General features: G+C 45.2%; 1 protein-coding gene across 2 annotated transcripts in view; it reads right to left on the bottom strand.

The window, feature by feature from the left end:
• Positions 1-16,337, bottom strand: part of intu (inturned planar cell polarity protein) — a gene marked incomplete at its 5' end in the record, with an annotated part of 22,136 nt that extends 5,799 nt beyond the window's left edge. Inside the window, 15 exons of one of the 2 annotated variants that reach the window (XM_079185109.1) lie at positions 1,525-1,714; positions 1,810-1,904; positions 4,234-4,656; positions 5,356-5,448; positions 5,571-5,786; positions 6,200-6,262; positions 6,801-6,854; positions 7,201-7,384; positions 7,667-7,744; positions 8,174-8,263; positions 8,504-8,622; positions 10,962-11,180; positions 13,454-13,539; positions 14,220-14,815; positions 16,255-16,337. In XM_079185109.1, coding sequence (XP_079041235.1) covers positions 1,525-1,714; positions 1,810-1,904; positions 4,234-4,656; positions 5,356-5,448; positions 5,571-5,786; positions 6,200-6,262; positions 6,801-6,854; positions 7,201-7,384; positions 7,667-7,744; positions 8,174-8,263; positions 8,504-8,622; positions 10,962-11,180; positions 13,454-13,539; positions 14,220-14,815; positions 16,255-16,337 — 2,589 coding nt within the window. Of the gene's footprint in view, positions 1-1,524; positions 1,715-1,809; positions 1,905-4,233; positions 4,657-5,355; positions 5,449-5,570; positions 5,787-6,199; positions 6,263-6,800; positions 6,855-7,200; positions 7,385-7,666; positions 7,745-8,173; positions 8,264-8,503; positions 8,623-10,961; positions 11,181-13,453; positions 13,540-14,219; positions 14,816-15,538; positions 15,676-16,254 lie in introns of those variants that run through there. The other variant, XM_079185108.1, reaches the window with a different exon arrangement.
• Positions 16,338-17,111: the final 774 nt, after the last annotated feature.

The following is a 17,111-nucleotide window of genomic DNA, read 5'->3' on the forward strand; positions in this document are numbered from 1 at the left end:
CACAGTTTGGATCGTATCACGTTTTTTGAGTCACGGATCGGATAATTTTTTTGGATCAGCAAAGAAAGGGGGGGGGGGGGGGGGGGGGGGGGGGGGTCAAAAAATATAACTTTGTTTTCCATTTATTCATTAAATAACTTCAAGAACACTGAATGCAAAGAACTTAAGTATTAGGACTACACTTTTTTATGTTTTTGGGTTGTTTATATGTCCGTCTGTCGCTACGTAAGTCCATCCCATTCTCATGAAGGTCATATCTCAGGAACGCCATGAGTGAATTTTTCATTCAAATATTTCATTTACAATACTGTAAGACAAAGAAAAGCAACAAACCATAACAACTGTGAAGCTGGAAGTAGCTAATGTGGCATTTTTGGCTAAAACGTAGTTTTGCTGCCAATTTTCTGTCAATCAATTAATTAATTGAGTAATTGTTTAAGCTCTAGTCCCATGTTGTCAGAGTCAAAACCAATGTGTAGACTAAACCTGAAGATAAGGTTTGACTTCCTTCTCTTGTCTATTGGTTTTAGCTTTACTTCTGCAACCATGAGAAAAGCTAACGTCATCAAGAATAACAGTGTCAGTAGCTCCTCTGGCAATAAATTCTCCCCGTCGGGGAATCGAACCCCGGTCTTCCGCGTGACAGGCGGAGATACTGTCCACTATACTAACGAGGAAGGACAATGTTCATACAAACTGCCATCATTTTCGTATGGACAGCATAGGACAATGACATTTGGACTACATCTAACAGTATTTATTAATGTTAATCTCCCTGAGATCCTACAATGTTCCATTCAAATCCAGAGGTGGCAAACAGAGGCTTTTCTGTCACCGTCCCTGGACTTTGGAATGACGTACCGGAGGACATCAGGGCAGCAAACTGAATACCCTGATAAATCACACAAATAGTTAGATGTAGTCCAAATGTCATTGTCTTATGTTGTCTATTCAAAGAATATGGCTGTCCCACTAGACAGTATCCTTCCTCGTTAGTATAGTGGACAGTATCTCCGCCTGTCACGCGGAAGACCGGGGTTCGATTCCCCGACGGGGAGAATTTATTGCCAGAGGAGCTACTGACGCTGTTATTCTTGAGCGCATATGTCATTTGTGATGGTTTGTTGCTTTTCTTTGTCTTACAGTATTGTAAATGAAATATTTGAATGAACAATTCACTCAAGGCGTTCCTGAAATATGACCTTCATGAGAATGGGATGGACATACGTAGCGACAGACGGACATATAAACAACGCAAAAACATAAAAAAGTGTAGTCCTAATATTCATCGTCTCATGTAAGACTATAGCCCTAAGTTATTTGCTTCAAGTGTTCTTGAAGTTATTTAATGAATAAATGGAAAACAAAGTTATATTTGTTGAGCCCCGTCTTTGCTGATCCGAAAAATGATCCGATCCGTGACTCAAAAACCGTGATACGATCCAAACTGTGAGTTTTATGATCCGTTGCACTTCTACAGATAAGGGATGAGGTTGAGACTATATTCATTTAACTCTGACTCACCCTGGCTGGCAGGCTCTGCTGGAATGCGGCCCGTATGGAGAGGCAGCAGTGGTGGAAGTTGCGGATGAGCTGTGGGTGGATGGAGCCGCTGAGCTGAGCCACCTCTCTGTGAGTCGGAGCGATGAAGATCCCCTGAACCGTTTCCATCAAGACATAGTGGAACAAGGTGTTCTCTGCACCTGAAGTCAGTCTGTCACAATAACAAAATGTAGGTTTTTAGTTCTAGCCAACATTAGTTATACATGCAGTTAGGATGAAAGAAAATTATTGTTGCCCATCACCCACTTCATGGTGTTGTACATCTCCTCTGTCTCCCTTTCAGTCAGGGTCTTCTTTAGGGTGCCTAGGTAGAATGGGTTTGGGTGCTTCATTCTGGCAATCTGATGTCAAAGCATGCAGAAAGCATAAGATAAAACATGACAATACCATCTATCCATCTTTCCACTTTCGCTTATCCGGGCCCGGGTCAGCAGGCTATGCAGCAACGCTTTCTTGCTCTTCCTGGGAAACCCTGAGGCGCTCCCAGGCCAGACGAGATATGTAATCTCTCTTTAGCGTGTTCTGGGTCTACTCCGGGGCCTCTTACCAGTTGGACGTGCCTGGAAAACTTCAAAAGTGAGACGTCCAGGAGGCATCATGATCAGATGCCCGAACCACCTCAGCACTCCCAACCCGGAGGGTACAATCCACCATTTTCCGGCAGAGAACCATGGCCTCAGACTTGGGAGGTACTGATTTTCATCCCGACCGCTTCACACTGGGCTGCAAACCGCCCCAATGCGTGCTGAATGTCATGTTCTGAAGGAGCCAATAGAACCACATCATCTGCAATAAGCAGGGATGCAATTCTGAGGTCCCCAAAACAGACACTGTCCTCCCCCAGGCGAAGCCTTGAAATCCTGTCCATGAAATTCACAAACAGGACTGGTGCCAAGGGACAGCCCTGGTAGAGGCCAGCGCACACTGGCAACGTGCTTGACTTTGTGCCAAGTATCTGGACACAGCTCTCACTTTGGTCATACCGTATGGCTCGTAGCTACGACCCAGGTACCCCGTATTCCCGCAGTACCCCCAAGAGGACTCCCAGAGGGACATGGTCGTAAGCCTTCTCCAAGTCCACAAAACACGTGTAGACTGGATGGGCAAACTCCCATGACCCCTCCAACAGACCTGCAAGGATAAAGAGCTGGTCCACTGTTCTAATTTGAGCACACTCTCCGGTCGCCCTTTTTTAAAAAACGGGTACCACCACCCCGGTCTGCCACTCCACAGGCACCGTCCCCGACCTCCATGCGACACTGAAGGGACATGTCAACCAAGACAGCCCAAAAATGTCCAGAGCCTTCAGCATCTCAGGGAGAATCTCATCCACCCCCAGGGCGCCTGGCCGCTGAAGAGCTTTTTGACCACCTCTACAACCTCTGCAAGCCATATGGATGGGTCTTCCCCCTGAGTCTTCAAGCTCTGCCTCCTCCACGGAGGACGTTTTGGTCGGGTTCAGGAGTCCCTCAGTGTTCTTTCCACCGCTCGACAATATCCCCAGTCCGGGTTCGCAGTTCTCCTCCCCTGCTGAACACAGCCTGAGACAAGCCCTGCTTTCCCTTTCTGAGTCGTCCAACGGTTTGCCAGAACAACCGAAAGTCCTACTCCATGGTGTCCACGAACTCCTCCCACACCCGGGTTTTTGCCTCGGCAACCGCCACAGCTGCAGCCCTTCTGGCTAACCGGTACCTGTCTGCTGTTTCCAGAGACCCATGGGCCAGCCAAGCCCCAAAGGCCTCCTTCTTCAACTTGACAGCCTCCTTTACCTCTGGGGTCTACCAGCGAGTTCTCTGGTTGCCGCCATGACAGGCACCGATTACCTTTTCGACCACAGCTTCTAGCAATGGAGGCCCTGAACATGGCCCACTCTGAATCCATGTCCACAGCCTCCCCCGGGATGCACGAGAAATTCTACCGGAGGTGGGGGTTAAAGACCTCGCGGACAGGGGCCTCAGCCAGACGTTCCCAGTTCACCTTGACCACACGCTGAGGTTTACCAGGTCTGTCCGGCAGCCTCCCCTGCCATCTGATCCAACCCACCACCAGGTGATCAGTTGACAGCTTTACTCCTCTCTTCACCCAAGTGTCCAAGACGTATGGCCGCAGATCTGATGATATGACCACAAAGTCAATCATAGAACTTTGGCCGAGGGTGTTCTGGTACCAAGTACACTTATGAACCGCCCTATGCTCGAACATGGTATTTGTTATGGCCAATCCATGACTAGCACAGAAGTCCAACAACAAAGCACCACTTGGGTTTAGATCAGACAGGCTGTTCCTCCTAATCACCCCACTCCAGGTTTCTCCATTGTTACACACAAGAGTGTTGAAGTCCCTCAGCAGAACTATCGAGTCCCCACTCTGCGCTCTTTCCAGAATGCAAACCAGAGACTCCATATAGGCCGGGTACTCCAAACTGTTGTTTGGTGCATATGTTTGGTGCATAAGCACAAACAACAGTCAGAGACCTATCCTCAGCAACTCGCATGGAGGCAACCCTCTCGTTCCCCGGGTAAAACTCCAACACAGCAGCGCTCAGCCGGAGGCTCACGAGTATCTCCACACCTTATTAAGTTTTCTAGATCACCTGCTAACTAACAGTTTAACAAAGAAAAGAACCAAACGGGACCAAATATTAGAATTGATAAAAGACTGCAAGTGTACCTTGAAGAGGCCTCCGCTGCCTCCACTCCCATCCGACCCTCCAGATCCCAGCGAGTCCCGACGCCCCCCCAGCTTCCTCCCTGAGTCTGGGGTGGAATGTGGACTGAGGCCTGGAGCCATTGAAGAAACAGACCCTGACCCAGCATCCATCTGTCCCTCACTCCCACTGTCAGACAGGCTCCTCTGGGGGCTGGACCTCCGGGCCTTCTCCCCAAACAGACTACGGCCTCTGGACCCGGAGGAGGAGCCTTTGACAGCCCCTGCTAGCTTGCTGAAGACGGAGGAGGAAGAGGCCAGGCTGTCGCGGGCTGTGGCAGCAGGGAGGAACCAGTCAGCACAGGACAGGCAGGGAGCAGGCGGAGCATTGAGACGCTCCTCAATACCTGCTTCCAACACCTCCAGTTGCAGCAGGGTGGCCTTCACCTGGATCCAGGATGTAAGAGAGTGTACCTTTATACTGTAGTGATCAACAGATTGTTATTTTCTTCTATAAGGAGAGGTTGTCATCTAGCACATTGACCTTCCTTGTTATTGTGGTGGGCAGTATTTCCGTTGATTGAGCAGAAGATCAGGGTTCGATTCCCTGACAGGGAGAATTCATTGCACTTTACCATTAATAAATATTGTTTAATGTAGTCCTAATGCTTTTATGTCATTGTCCTATGTTGTCCATATAAAAGACATGGCTGTCTTTTTGGACATTGTCCCTCCTCGTTAGTATAGTGGACAGTGTCTCCGCCTGAACAATAGAGGATCTTAGGGAGATTAACATTAATAAATATTGTCAGATGTAGTCAGAATGCTTGTATGTCATTGTCCTATGTTGTGCATATAAAATGGACAACATATTTATGTACAGTATCCCTCCTCGTTAGTATAGTGGACAGTATCTCCGCCTGTCACGCGGAAGACCGGGGTTCGATTCCCCGACGGGGAGAATTTATTGCTCCTGGAGCCACTGACGCTCTTATTCTTAGGCACATTAGCATTTCTCCTGGTTGCTGAAGTAAAGCTGAAGCTACAAGACAAAAGAAGTAGGACGTACTAGCTTTTGTTCAAGTAGAGGATCAGTGTGTTTGTATGGTATGTTAGGAATTTTCTGTAAAGTTCACTAAAGTTCACCTGATCTACGTAAACACAATCGGGTCCTGTAGAGCCCAAAGCTGCGGAAGCACAGCCACCTGCCTCCAACAGCACACACTGCATGAAGTGCCTCTGAGGTGGAGAGATAAAGACATACAAGCAAAGATAAACAACTAATACGATGAATAGATACTGGGCAATGACGACGAGAACAAAGTTAAAAACATCCACCAATCAGTGATTCGTCTCCTTACCAATCCCACTATGAGGAGGAAGTGACGTCCTTGAGGCTGGCTGTAGCCCGGCACTGTGCTGCTGCCGTTAGCTCTCTGCTGGGGAAACACCTCCCTCCAGATGACCAGCTGACCCACCCGCTGCTCGGACGCCAGCGGCAGCAGGCAGTAGTGCTGGCAGTACAGGCACACATCCAGCAGGTCCTCTTTAGGCAGGTGGTTGGCAATCAGGTAGGACTGAACGGTGAACATGTGGATGATGTAGTAAAAGCGTTAAAAAAACATTTTTCAAAATACAAAAATCTACTTCTTCTCTTCGTGTAAAGTTTGAATTTCTATTTTTACCGACACAGTTGCAGACCGAGGACGTTCATAACAGATTTTGGAACACCTTCACTGTAACAACACAGTGTGCTGCTCACTGCCCTCCTTCTGTCCTTGGTTAATATTTTAACAGAGTAATTAGGTTGATGAATTGTCACTGAGCCACAGAATAGGCTCCTCACGCTATCATGTTTGAAAGGTCGTGTTCTGTCACCTGGGTCTTCTATTGTTGTCTAGACAGTGTGGTACCATCAGGGGAGGATATAAATAGGATACGGCTGGCGGCACTGAGGCCTGTGTATGTTTCTCTTGATTGAGATTCCTACCTTGTAGAACAAACAGGAGCCAAGAATTACATACAGACGCCTCAGGCCAAAAAAGTCCTCGGACTGTGAAAGGACAAAGATAAAAATACAAGACAGTAAACATATACACGGAAGGAGGACATTGTTTTAAGATTGACCAATAAATTGTGAATGAATGTCTGTATGTCAATTGGTTGTCATCTGTATTATTTTAGGAATAAAACTTGATAACAGTGAACCAAAGAAATAAGAATACTTCACAAAGCTTGCCATGAGTGTAATTTGGAAACTGAAGTTGTTAAACGACCATCGACTTGACTTAACTAGCTCCTGCATCAATAATGCTGCTCTCTAATTGTAATAATCCTGCTCCCCTCCCCCCACACACACACGTCTAAAAATAGCCTAACCTTCTCCTCTCCCCTGCTGAGGCCAGAAGACAGAAAGCTGCTCAGCTGACATGTATCTTCGGGGGTCACAACGCAGCATGAACCACTGATGTGACTCTTTAGCCTAACAACACTTATTTGTAATTGGCTATTTTTTTGTAATTGTTCATCCCTAGCAGGTTTAAAAAAGTAAATCCATGCTTCAAGACAGCAGTACTGAAGTGTTTTCTCACCATTTCTCCAAAATCAGAAGACTCGAAATCAGAGAGAACTGTATCCACCTCCATCTGGGGACAGAGAAAATGAAATATAAGTTTAACAGCATTTAATTATTATCACGACAAAAATACTAAACGTTTCATTTTTTGTAGTGTTCTCAAGAGTCTTTGCTCCTGCATTCATTCAATATATTCATGGCCATGGACAATTTTCATTTTGTGTAATGTTCAACAGTGGACACTAGAGGGCGCCATAGCATCAATTGTTGAGGAAACGCGGACAAAATGATATTCAAATATCTGTTATTACTGTATTTACTTATGCTACAACACTAATATTGAACTATAAATAATATTCTTGTCCCAGTCTTTACACACACACACAAACACACACACACACAGGACAGAAACACACCTTGATTTCCGGAGGCAGCGTCAGCCATCGGACCGCCGGCAGCCCGTCAAGAAAAAGGGTCCCTGAGACATCGGGGGCCGGCGCCGAGGAGCCGTCCCTCAAGCGAGACGGCTGGATGAGCTGCTGGAAGAACAGGCAGAAGAAGTGGTCCAACCTGGGCGCATGGTCCACCTTACAGAACGCACTGCAGAGGACACGAAGAAGATTACAAAAATAGGCGTAATGACAACACATAGAACTAGAGAAGAATGATTACATTTCAAGAATAAAGAAATGGAAGAAGGGAAAGATATTTGAGAGCAAAGAAAAGGGAGTTAAAAGAGTGAGACAATGAAAGCTTTGTGTAAAATTCAGCTGGAAAACCTTTTGCTTTGAATTGGTGAAACACATTATCTTTTATTTTTCAGTAATATAAGTTTCAACCAGCTGTCTCGGCAGGAGCACAGGAAAGCAAAGAGCGACTCACTTGTCTAAGGAGCCGTACATCACTTTGAGAGTCCGGACCACGTCTCCCACCACCGTCTGCAAATACAGCAGTGGAACCCTGGAGGGAAACGGAAGAATGTCAAACACAGACGTGAATAAACTTCCAGCAGATCTTATCAAATATTTGGACTAACTGCCAGGAGCCGTGACGCAAAAACATTTATTAGTCAGTTGTTTTTTCTACGGGTGGGTGTTCCTCAAAAATCAATCTGTGAATCAATGACTCATCTCATGAACAACCACACGCTCCTTAAAAAAGGTATTCATCCTGCCAACAAAAAGGACGAAAAGAAGCGTGAACGTTGAAATTGTTTTTACAGATTGTGCTCTTAAATATGTTTCCTACTCGACAAATAATAGTTAATTCCTCGGGCACACGTCCTGCTCAGAGAATTTATCACCGCACCAACATCGGCACCTTGATCGTTAAAAATGATCTCTTGACAATTAGTTTTTTTCGGGTGTGTTTGATGCTGCCTCCCTCTACCTCTCAGCAGGAAGACCGATGACCAACAGGTTGTTGCTCTCCTTCCAGTAGCCCACGTGAACCAGCTGCTTCCCGAGCAGGAGAGAAGAACTGAAGGGGAGACAAAAGAACAAAGTGACAAATAGAACAAAACAATGAGGATATATGAGATATATGAGAAAATAAAACAATATTATAGCCATTTTCAGGAAGAACATAGTCTGATTTGATAAAGAACCAGTTGGAATCAAAGCATCTGGTTGGTTTAATAACTAAATTGGTGATTAAATCCTCCACAAGTAACGAAATAAAAGTTGCATTTCTATTCTATCTCCACGCTGCTTCTCCTACCTGAGTATCTGCCCTCCTGTGACGTTCTCCAGCATGTCACACAGAGTGAGGAAGATGCCTCTCACACCTTTCAGCTGACCGGACGCCTCAGACACGGGGTACTGGTACAAGATCTCCTCCTGCAGACATAAACACACATACAAATATCTGGTTAACTGTGTCATGACAATGATGTATTCAGCAGAAGGATACCACTCTGGTGAGTCTCTCAACAGAAAAATGTCTCATAAAAATGTGAAATATCTGCTGTCGGATGCTGCAGTCACCAAAACACATGAACCACTGGATGTTTATTCTGTCACCTCATCAGTGTTTCAGTTCTACCGTTCTTCTGGAAACTACTGCACGCACTTTTAAATAGCTTTCAACCAAACTACATTGTGATTAATCTTTATCCCCGGACGAAACACAAGCACTTCACAAGAGACGAGGGAGTGCTTCGGGCCGATTCAGTGAATCTTTGGTGGCATAAGTATTCGTCCCGGCATGCTGGAAACTTTAAAGGAAACAGGGCGGATAAGAGCCGCTGAGAGGATCAGAGGAGGTGGTGGGTGAGGGGATAAAAAACATTAATGAACGGGTCCTTGTGGGCTTGCCAACCAGGACAAAGAAACAAGACGAACGACCAACACGGTACAACACTTCAGTTACATCTCGTCTGTACACACACAAGCAAAAAAAAAAGGCTCGGATCACAAAATCCTCACACAGCCAAGACTCAAAAATACCACTGCGGAACCGCTCCAACTTCTGCTACCCAGCAATCAAAGGACTAAAAAAAAAATAAATCAAAGTCGACGTTCATACACGACACTGTCATTTAGAAAATAAATGACAGACAACCCAGCACTCTGCACCGCTGTTAAGCGCAAGAAAGAAAGAAAAAATCTGGCGGGCAGACACACAAACTGGAACTGCAGATCGTGAAGTACAACCATAAAGAAAATATTAACATGCCAATCGACGTCCACGGGGAAAATGTGGTTACAGTGGAGGAGGTGTCGGCCAGGAAATGAGTGTCATTTGCAAGAAAACACGCACTGTGGGATTAACACTTGAATACAAGTGAATATAAAAAAAAGATATGAAACAGGGCGCTGTGCATGGATCCAATACAGAAAGGATATATTATTTTGTTAATAAACTGCTGCACTACAGCCAAAGGGACGTGTGGATTCAGTCTAGAACAAGAGCATAAAGTTCACAGCGTTAAAGTGACAGAACATTTATTGACGGGAGGTTTGCTCGGGGCAGAGCGCCCTAACTTCTCCCCGGTCTCTCTGTTTTTTCGGTCAGTGGCACCCGCAGGCGTTGGGAGTCCAGAGCAGTAGTTTACTGAGAGACTCTGACTCACGTCAGATCAATTCAAGGGAAGCTTTCCATTCCTGGACGTGGGGATTTCCTGCACACCTCGGGTCATTCTTAACACTCAATTATCAGAACCCTTCAATGTTTCAAATACAGCTTTTTTTTTAACGGCTGCTCGGAGTCGGTGTGCTATTGACCACAAAGTCATGATCAGGTTTCCCAGAGACCCACTGTCTTTCCAAAGGGATGGAAAAACACGTGGCCATCCAGGGTTTAGATCTCAACAACAGTCAGTTCTATTTATGTTCAATTTAATGGCAATATTTAGCTTTTGTTTTTCCACTGTCAGCACTCACTGCACAAGAGGCTTGCTCCTTTCAAAGCTCCCTCCTCGTTGCTCTTTAATAACAGCCTGTTTCCACCAAGGACATTTTGACTGTCTAAATGCAAAGAAAGCAGTTACACTCTTGCTCCTGGTGTATCTGATCACTGACATCAAGTTACTTATTTACACGATGTTGTCTTTTGTTTAAAAACAAAAACTGAACGTCCCTGGGTGGGCTTGAACCACCAACCTTTCGGTTAACAGCCGAACGCGCTAACCAATTGCGCCACAGAGACGGGTCTGCAGCACCCTACTGGTGGGGATCAGTATAAACTTTTACAAATTATGACGTGCACTACAAGTGAAATTATAAATCATTTATAGCTTGCAGGAGCTTTGGCGTGGGGTTTCCAGCATTGAATGTTTGAATGATCAAATACACTCCACTTTTCCACAGCAAACACAGCGTTTTGTTTCAAAGCTCTTTGTTTTAAGTCCAACATTAACCATAAAGGAGTCAAAGAGGAGATTTATGATCTCGGACTGCATTTCTAGCGTTTTAAATGTCTCTCTCTCTACTGCTCGACATCTAACTTCAATCTCAATGGCACTATTGTTGTTGCTTTATTGCTGCAAGTAAAATGGCGTGCATTGGTCACTTTTTGATGTGTCAACCGAATAATAAGCAAGGACTTTGTGGGGCTTAAGACGCAGAAAGCAGTACGGTGAAGCCTGGACTTAATTTCCTGAGACGTTTGGTCAAAATGGCTAAGATGAGGTTTAAATACCCACACGTGTTTCATGACACGTTTTACACAAACTGACCTCTTCCTGCGGTGATGCCGAGTCCAGTTTCAGTGAGAGGTACATGACAACGTGCGGGATGTGTCCTATGGACATCTGAAGCTCGGCGGTGTCCTCTCCCCACAGCAGACGCACCAGCTGGCTGACTGGAGGAGACGAGGCCTTCGTCTTACGGTCCGATGAAGTGTCGCTCGCACTGCCGCCGTCGCCCTGAGCCGCCGTCTCCAACGTCAGCCTCACCTTGGAGGAGGAGAGGAGAAAAATAAGGACATTGCATCAGCCTGCCTACCAGTCCTTCTCAGAGTTCATTCATTTCTAAAAATCAGCCACTATGGAACCGCATGATTATACTTGGCAAGACATTTTAACAGTGCTCATGTGTGTGTCGTAGGAAAAGAGGTGTGCTCGTGTGCCAAAAACTTAAATCATTACACATTCATTCAGGAAAAGGCTGAAAAGCTGGACGGTGACTGTCAGAGAGAAAGTGACACCAGCAGCCAGACCTCACCGCAGCATAACAAAAAGCAGGGATCTGTGTGTGTGTGTGTGTGCTTGTCTGAGCGTGTTTGACTAATTATAACCAGACGTCTGCTACTCAAAGAAACAGTGGCAGGACAACGAGACAGCCCATCTTCTCTCGTTCATGCAGTATCAAATTTGTACTACTTTCCATACGCCACTTCCTAGAAAGTCACCGTAGTAGAGAAAGTGTGTCGGCAAACAAATTCTCACAAAAAAAAACTCACAAATTCAGATACTATACATCACAAATGACCCAGTATACTGCTACTGGAACTACATCCCACGCATTATTATTGTTTAAACTTGCACATAATTGATGCAAACACATTTCTCTAACAACAACAAAACAATGTACACTGTAGACACGCTACTGTGGGTATATCTATACACATTGTGCTGACTGGGCTGAAACCTGTCAGTGATTCAAGGATATCAGAACCAGAGTCCAGATGTGGAAAAACAGCAGCTATGCACGATCCACGTAACGAGGTCAGCATCTCTAATCTGAACCAGCAACCATCACTGCATTTGGGTTTGATGCAGGTTTTATTTCTAGAAGGAATAACGCCACGTAACCCTGACACAAGGGGAATGTCCAATAAAGACAACACAGTAGGTCTGAGGAGTTTTATGGAGACATTTAGGGGATAAAACAGCGGAACGAAGGCAGAACTGTGGAGGTCCAGGTCCTAACCCGAGCATTGTTCCGAGTCTGTCTCTAAACCTAAGAAAAGCCATTTGGTATGCTCCAAGAAATAAACGAGGTGTCGTGGTCATTACTTTCCAACAAACGTGGGTAGTCCTCGATCATACGGTGCCTACTAAATATGTTGAAGAGGAAAAAAGGGATCGTATTCCCCCGGTCAAAAAATGTTGAAACTGTATTTTTCTAATCCAGCGATCGCTCCCAGAACCCTCCAAGGTCTGTCAGCAGTAACCACAGGCCACCCGCCGCCCCGGCAGGCGCCTGCATCTGGGCTGTCCGCCATTTTAGCCGATTTTAAGGGGTATTATTAAAGAAGAGCAGCGCAGTGGCGGAACAACCATGTGATGTACCTTTCAAATCGGTGACTCTTGACTAGTTCACTCAAGAGGTAAATATTTTTGAATTCACGCAGGATGCGAGAAATGTCGATTAGATTTGAGCTGAGGCCTAACTTTGAGAAGTCCCTGGGTAAAGAGGCTGAGTGGGCTAACTGCAGCACTTTCTCTCATCATAAATAACAAGGATGTGGTTAGACTGGAGTGCGCTCCCACTGGAATTCCAGCCCGTTGATGTCAGTCATTATAGGTGGACACACGCACTCGAGCACACGAGTGAGGGAGTAACTGGGGCTTGTTTGGCTACGAGGGTTAGCAGAGGGCATGGTGGACTAACGTTGATACTAATATTTGTTCCTCAGAACATAATAAGTACCGTCTGCGTAACATCTGGGAGGGCTGGCACACAGACAAACTATCCTCCAACACACACAAAACAATCATTCTGTCACCAACACAACTCTATTTACAGTTTTCTGAGAGAGGAAACTTGTATTTTTCCCAAAAATAAATAAATCTTCCGTCGCTCTTTCCCTAGAATGTAATTTAGTTTTCGACTACATCTTCTAATCAGCTGAGCTTCCAAATCCCACAACAGCTTCCTGTGGCCCCCGGGAAAAAAAAAAAAAAGAGTCACACCACAGCCGCGTCTATCCGCCGTCCACCCAGACGCACTCTGTCATTTGCAAATTCCTGCTTTTTGATGGTCTGATTTTTTGGTGAAAATGCACGACTGAGGCACAGACTGTGGATTTATTTTTTTGTTACTTCTCAAAGGATCATTTCTCTAATGTTAAACAGCAGTGACTTATGCTTTCTATTCCCATTTTAGCAGCTTAGAAGAAGCCAAAGTAACTTAACCATCCTAGTTTGTGACGAGCCAGGATCCTAAAAGACGTAAATGCGGCATTACAAATAAAATAAAGGAGCTAAAAACCACTAACACTGACCTGTGTTGGTCCGGGGATGCAGGACAGAACCCTCTCGATGTTTTCAGACGTCACGTCCACATCGTCCACCGCTACAAGCACGTCACCTGAACACGCAGAAGAGACACATCAACAGCTCAACTACGTAAAATACGGAATAGCAAATAAGTAATGCAAATAAATAATCTTATTAGTGTATATTTAACCATGAACTTACATTAAATGTGGGTTTGTAAAATAAATTGAAGATTGATTGTATGACTTGCGATGTGCTGCTGACCCGTGCACCTGGCTGAGTAGACCCACTAAAAGGCCATTTAAGAGCTTCACCTGACCCCCGTCTCAGTAACAGAGCTATTTCAGGTATTTAACCACTTTAATTGTTCTTGCATGGAGCCGGGCTGCACAACAGCTTCTACTAAGCAGTAACTCATGTGGGCAGTCGCTTGAGGCGAGTTCCTCCGTCTGCTAGTGAAAGCTGTCCGATCGTTGGATAGAAGAAAAGAAATCACTTCAGAGAAACCCGGCGTTCAAACAGAAAGATTAGCATTTTTACAGAACCAGACCTGAGCTTAAGAGTTTCATTCACTCTACGAAACTGTGTGCTGAAAGTTACACTTAGACGGAATATACCTTTTTGTTTTATAGGGCTTCACGTGCCTTTTCAAAACTGTATAGAAAATACTGTGACATATTTAAGATGGCCACTGACACAAGTAAAGAAACTGATATTTTGTAGATTTGTATTGTAGTAAATACGAGCTAACTGTTGGATTTATAGTCTTACCGATCAGAATTTGGCCACATTTGATGGCCGGGCTGTTGGGTATTAGTCCATGAACAGTCAGTCTCTCCTCCTGGCTGACCACGGCAGTGTTTCCTCTGCTCCAGGACGGGCGATGCACCACCCCCAGCAGAGCTTCCAGCAGGCCTCCGCTGTCAGACAGAGGCGTTGAGGAACCTCCAAGACGTTTAGGGTTGAGGTAGACGCACACTTCCTTCAGCTGCTGCTGCTGAACCGTCACCCCCTGCCTTTGACCCGGCTGGTTCTTCAGGATGGATGCCGGAGGAGATGACGTTGAGTTGTCTTTACCTCCATCCTTCCCTCCTCCTCTGCGCTGAGATGGCCGGCGTTTCCTCCTCAGGATCCTGGCTAACCTCGTCAGCGCGGGCTCACCTTTCGTCCTCGACCCGCATCGCAGCTTCTTGTTTTGCTCGGTGATGATCTCGGCCTCCTCCTCGCTGAAGCGAACGTGATTGGTGGACACACCTTGGCTGGCGGCGGCTTGGGCCAACGCGGCCTCCTCCTCACCCTCACTCAGCTCCAGGTAGAAGAGCTCACCATTCTTCTGGATGTCATCAAGCCATTCTGGTTCCAGGTCACTGAGAGAACCAAGAGAGCATTGAAAGACATGTAGGGTCAAAGGTACAGTGGTATCAGACTAGGAAAAGAGGTGCACTGACAATCAACATAAAAATATGTGACGAGATATAGAATAGATAAGGCTGACATGTAAAATAAAGGCCTCTACTTGTTTGCCATCATATCCACATTAATAATAATTTCTGTCCTGAAAGGAATAAAATATTATCCATGTGTTTATAAGCCTACAGTAAAAACTATATGTTGTTTTTTTATAGCATAATCCCATGGTTGACCAAAGGGGTGGGACTAAAAAGGGAGATATTTTTGGTTTCTCTCTTTTTAAACCTGCGGTAGTGATATCCATAAATCTACTGAGGATGACGAGCAGCATACAATTATATAAGAAGGTTTACCTCCCAAATTGAGAACACTCCCAAAAGAGAGATGACAACTGAGTGGATGGGATGACACTGCCTGGCATTTAGAAGCACTTATATTTAAAAACAACGTATTAAATGTGTAGTAAACTGGATGAATCTAAAGTGTTTTATATCTAAAATGCACACCATCATAGTGACTGTTTTAAGTGTCAAGTTACAGCTCCTCCTCACAAACTGTTCCAGTTCGACTTTATCTCACGCACAACCTTCAGTAGCTCCACGTGGTCTCACATTACCACGTGCACGTGCGGAGAGGGTTTGTTTGTTTACTAGTCGCGCGGAGTCAAACTATCTTCTTACTCAAAGTAGTCGGAGCTGTTGACACTCGATGATGTGGATTCGCGGTCGGTGTCGTGCCCGTGCTCGCCACCATCCTCTTCCTCCCGACCGCTACAAAGAGTTTCTTCGGTACACGTGCGCGCGTTCGCAAAGGCCATTTTGTTCACGCGACGTGTTTTTTATTTGCGGAGGTCGTAGCTACAAGTTTAACTTTAAAAATAAAAGAAACGAACGGAGACGCTCGCTCGCCATGTTGGAAGAAGCGCCGATGAGCGCGCTGGGAGTGTGTGGTCACGTGACGAGTGAAGGGGCCAATCTGATTGGTGGACGGCGCAGTTGCCAATAACAACGCAGAAACTTTGGGTGACTCTTCTTGCTTACCTGGCGGCACGAGACTCTCGACCACGTTAAATAATGCAGCAACCACACAGACAACACCACATACCCGCTCATATTATAGTTACAGGGACATTTTATTAAATGTAACCGTTTGAAATAAACACCGACATGGTATTAATTAAATGAAATAAAGGACCCTTTAGTGCCTTCGTCCACTGAATTTCAAAATAAAAGCACATTTACACTTTTGTTTTGTTGCCCCCTTTCTCTCCACCTCCCTGCAGACTTGCACGAGGCTTTTTTTTTTTTTTTAAATCCCCTCCGGTATTTAGCAAACGTCTGCACCTCTGACCAAACAACAGCACGCTTTAAGATAACGGTACTCATACTTTACTGACCTGTAAAGGAGAACGCTGCGAATAGAGTCAAAATCCTCTAAGTTTTTAGAAAATGAACCTCCGTCTGCAGAAATGTTAAACATCATTTGTGTGTTTCATGTTTTCTCCGGGCCAACAAACACTGCAGTAACTTAAATTGTCCGTTTATACAATTTAAAACTCCAAGAGGGTCCAAAAAAAGAAATGCTTTTAAAAAACACAAGTTGTCCAAATAATTCCTCTCCTCTGCTCGCATGAAGCGTCCGAGTGTTTTTTCCAGGCACAGCCGAGTGGAATTTGTCCCAGCGGTCTTCTTGGCAGGTGGACTAAAAACACGCCTACTACCAACGAAAAAAGCTCAGCTGACAAACCCACACGTGTAGGCTACTTCTATTTCTAAAAGACTCAAGTGTGGGGGAATAACGTTTACTTCACCGCGTAATTTCCATCGGTTTTACAAACAATATGAACGGTTAGTTCATTTTAGCTACTTTGAAGTTGTTTATTCTATTGACCAGTAAGTAGAGAGCTCGATAGATAGAATAATAATGGTTTGATATTAACAGTATTGTACTACCACTCTGATCATACTCTCTCCCTCAGTGTCCCCGAGGAGACAATGAACGGTCATCAAAGACAGACAGCATATGAACTTAATCATGACTATCCGCCCACTTCACGCTCAGGAAAGAGTATCACCATCTCATCATCATGGTTAGCGAGACCAAACATTTTAGAAACACATTTCTCAAGTCAAAAACTATAGAAATGATCCCTGAAAGTATAGTCTTAACCTTATCACTGCTCTTGTCCTACTACTAGTATGACGAACACAAGCTTCTCTGTCATGGTGCTGATGTTTAACAATGGCCACCAGA

Source organism: Pholis gunnellus, assembly GCF_910591455.1.
Source record: "Pholis gunnellus genome assembly, chromosome: 23".
NCBI lineage: Eukaryota > Metazoa > Chordata > Actinopteri > Perciformes > Pholidae > Pholis > Pholis gunnellus.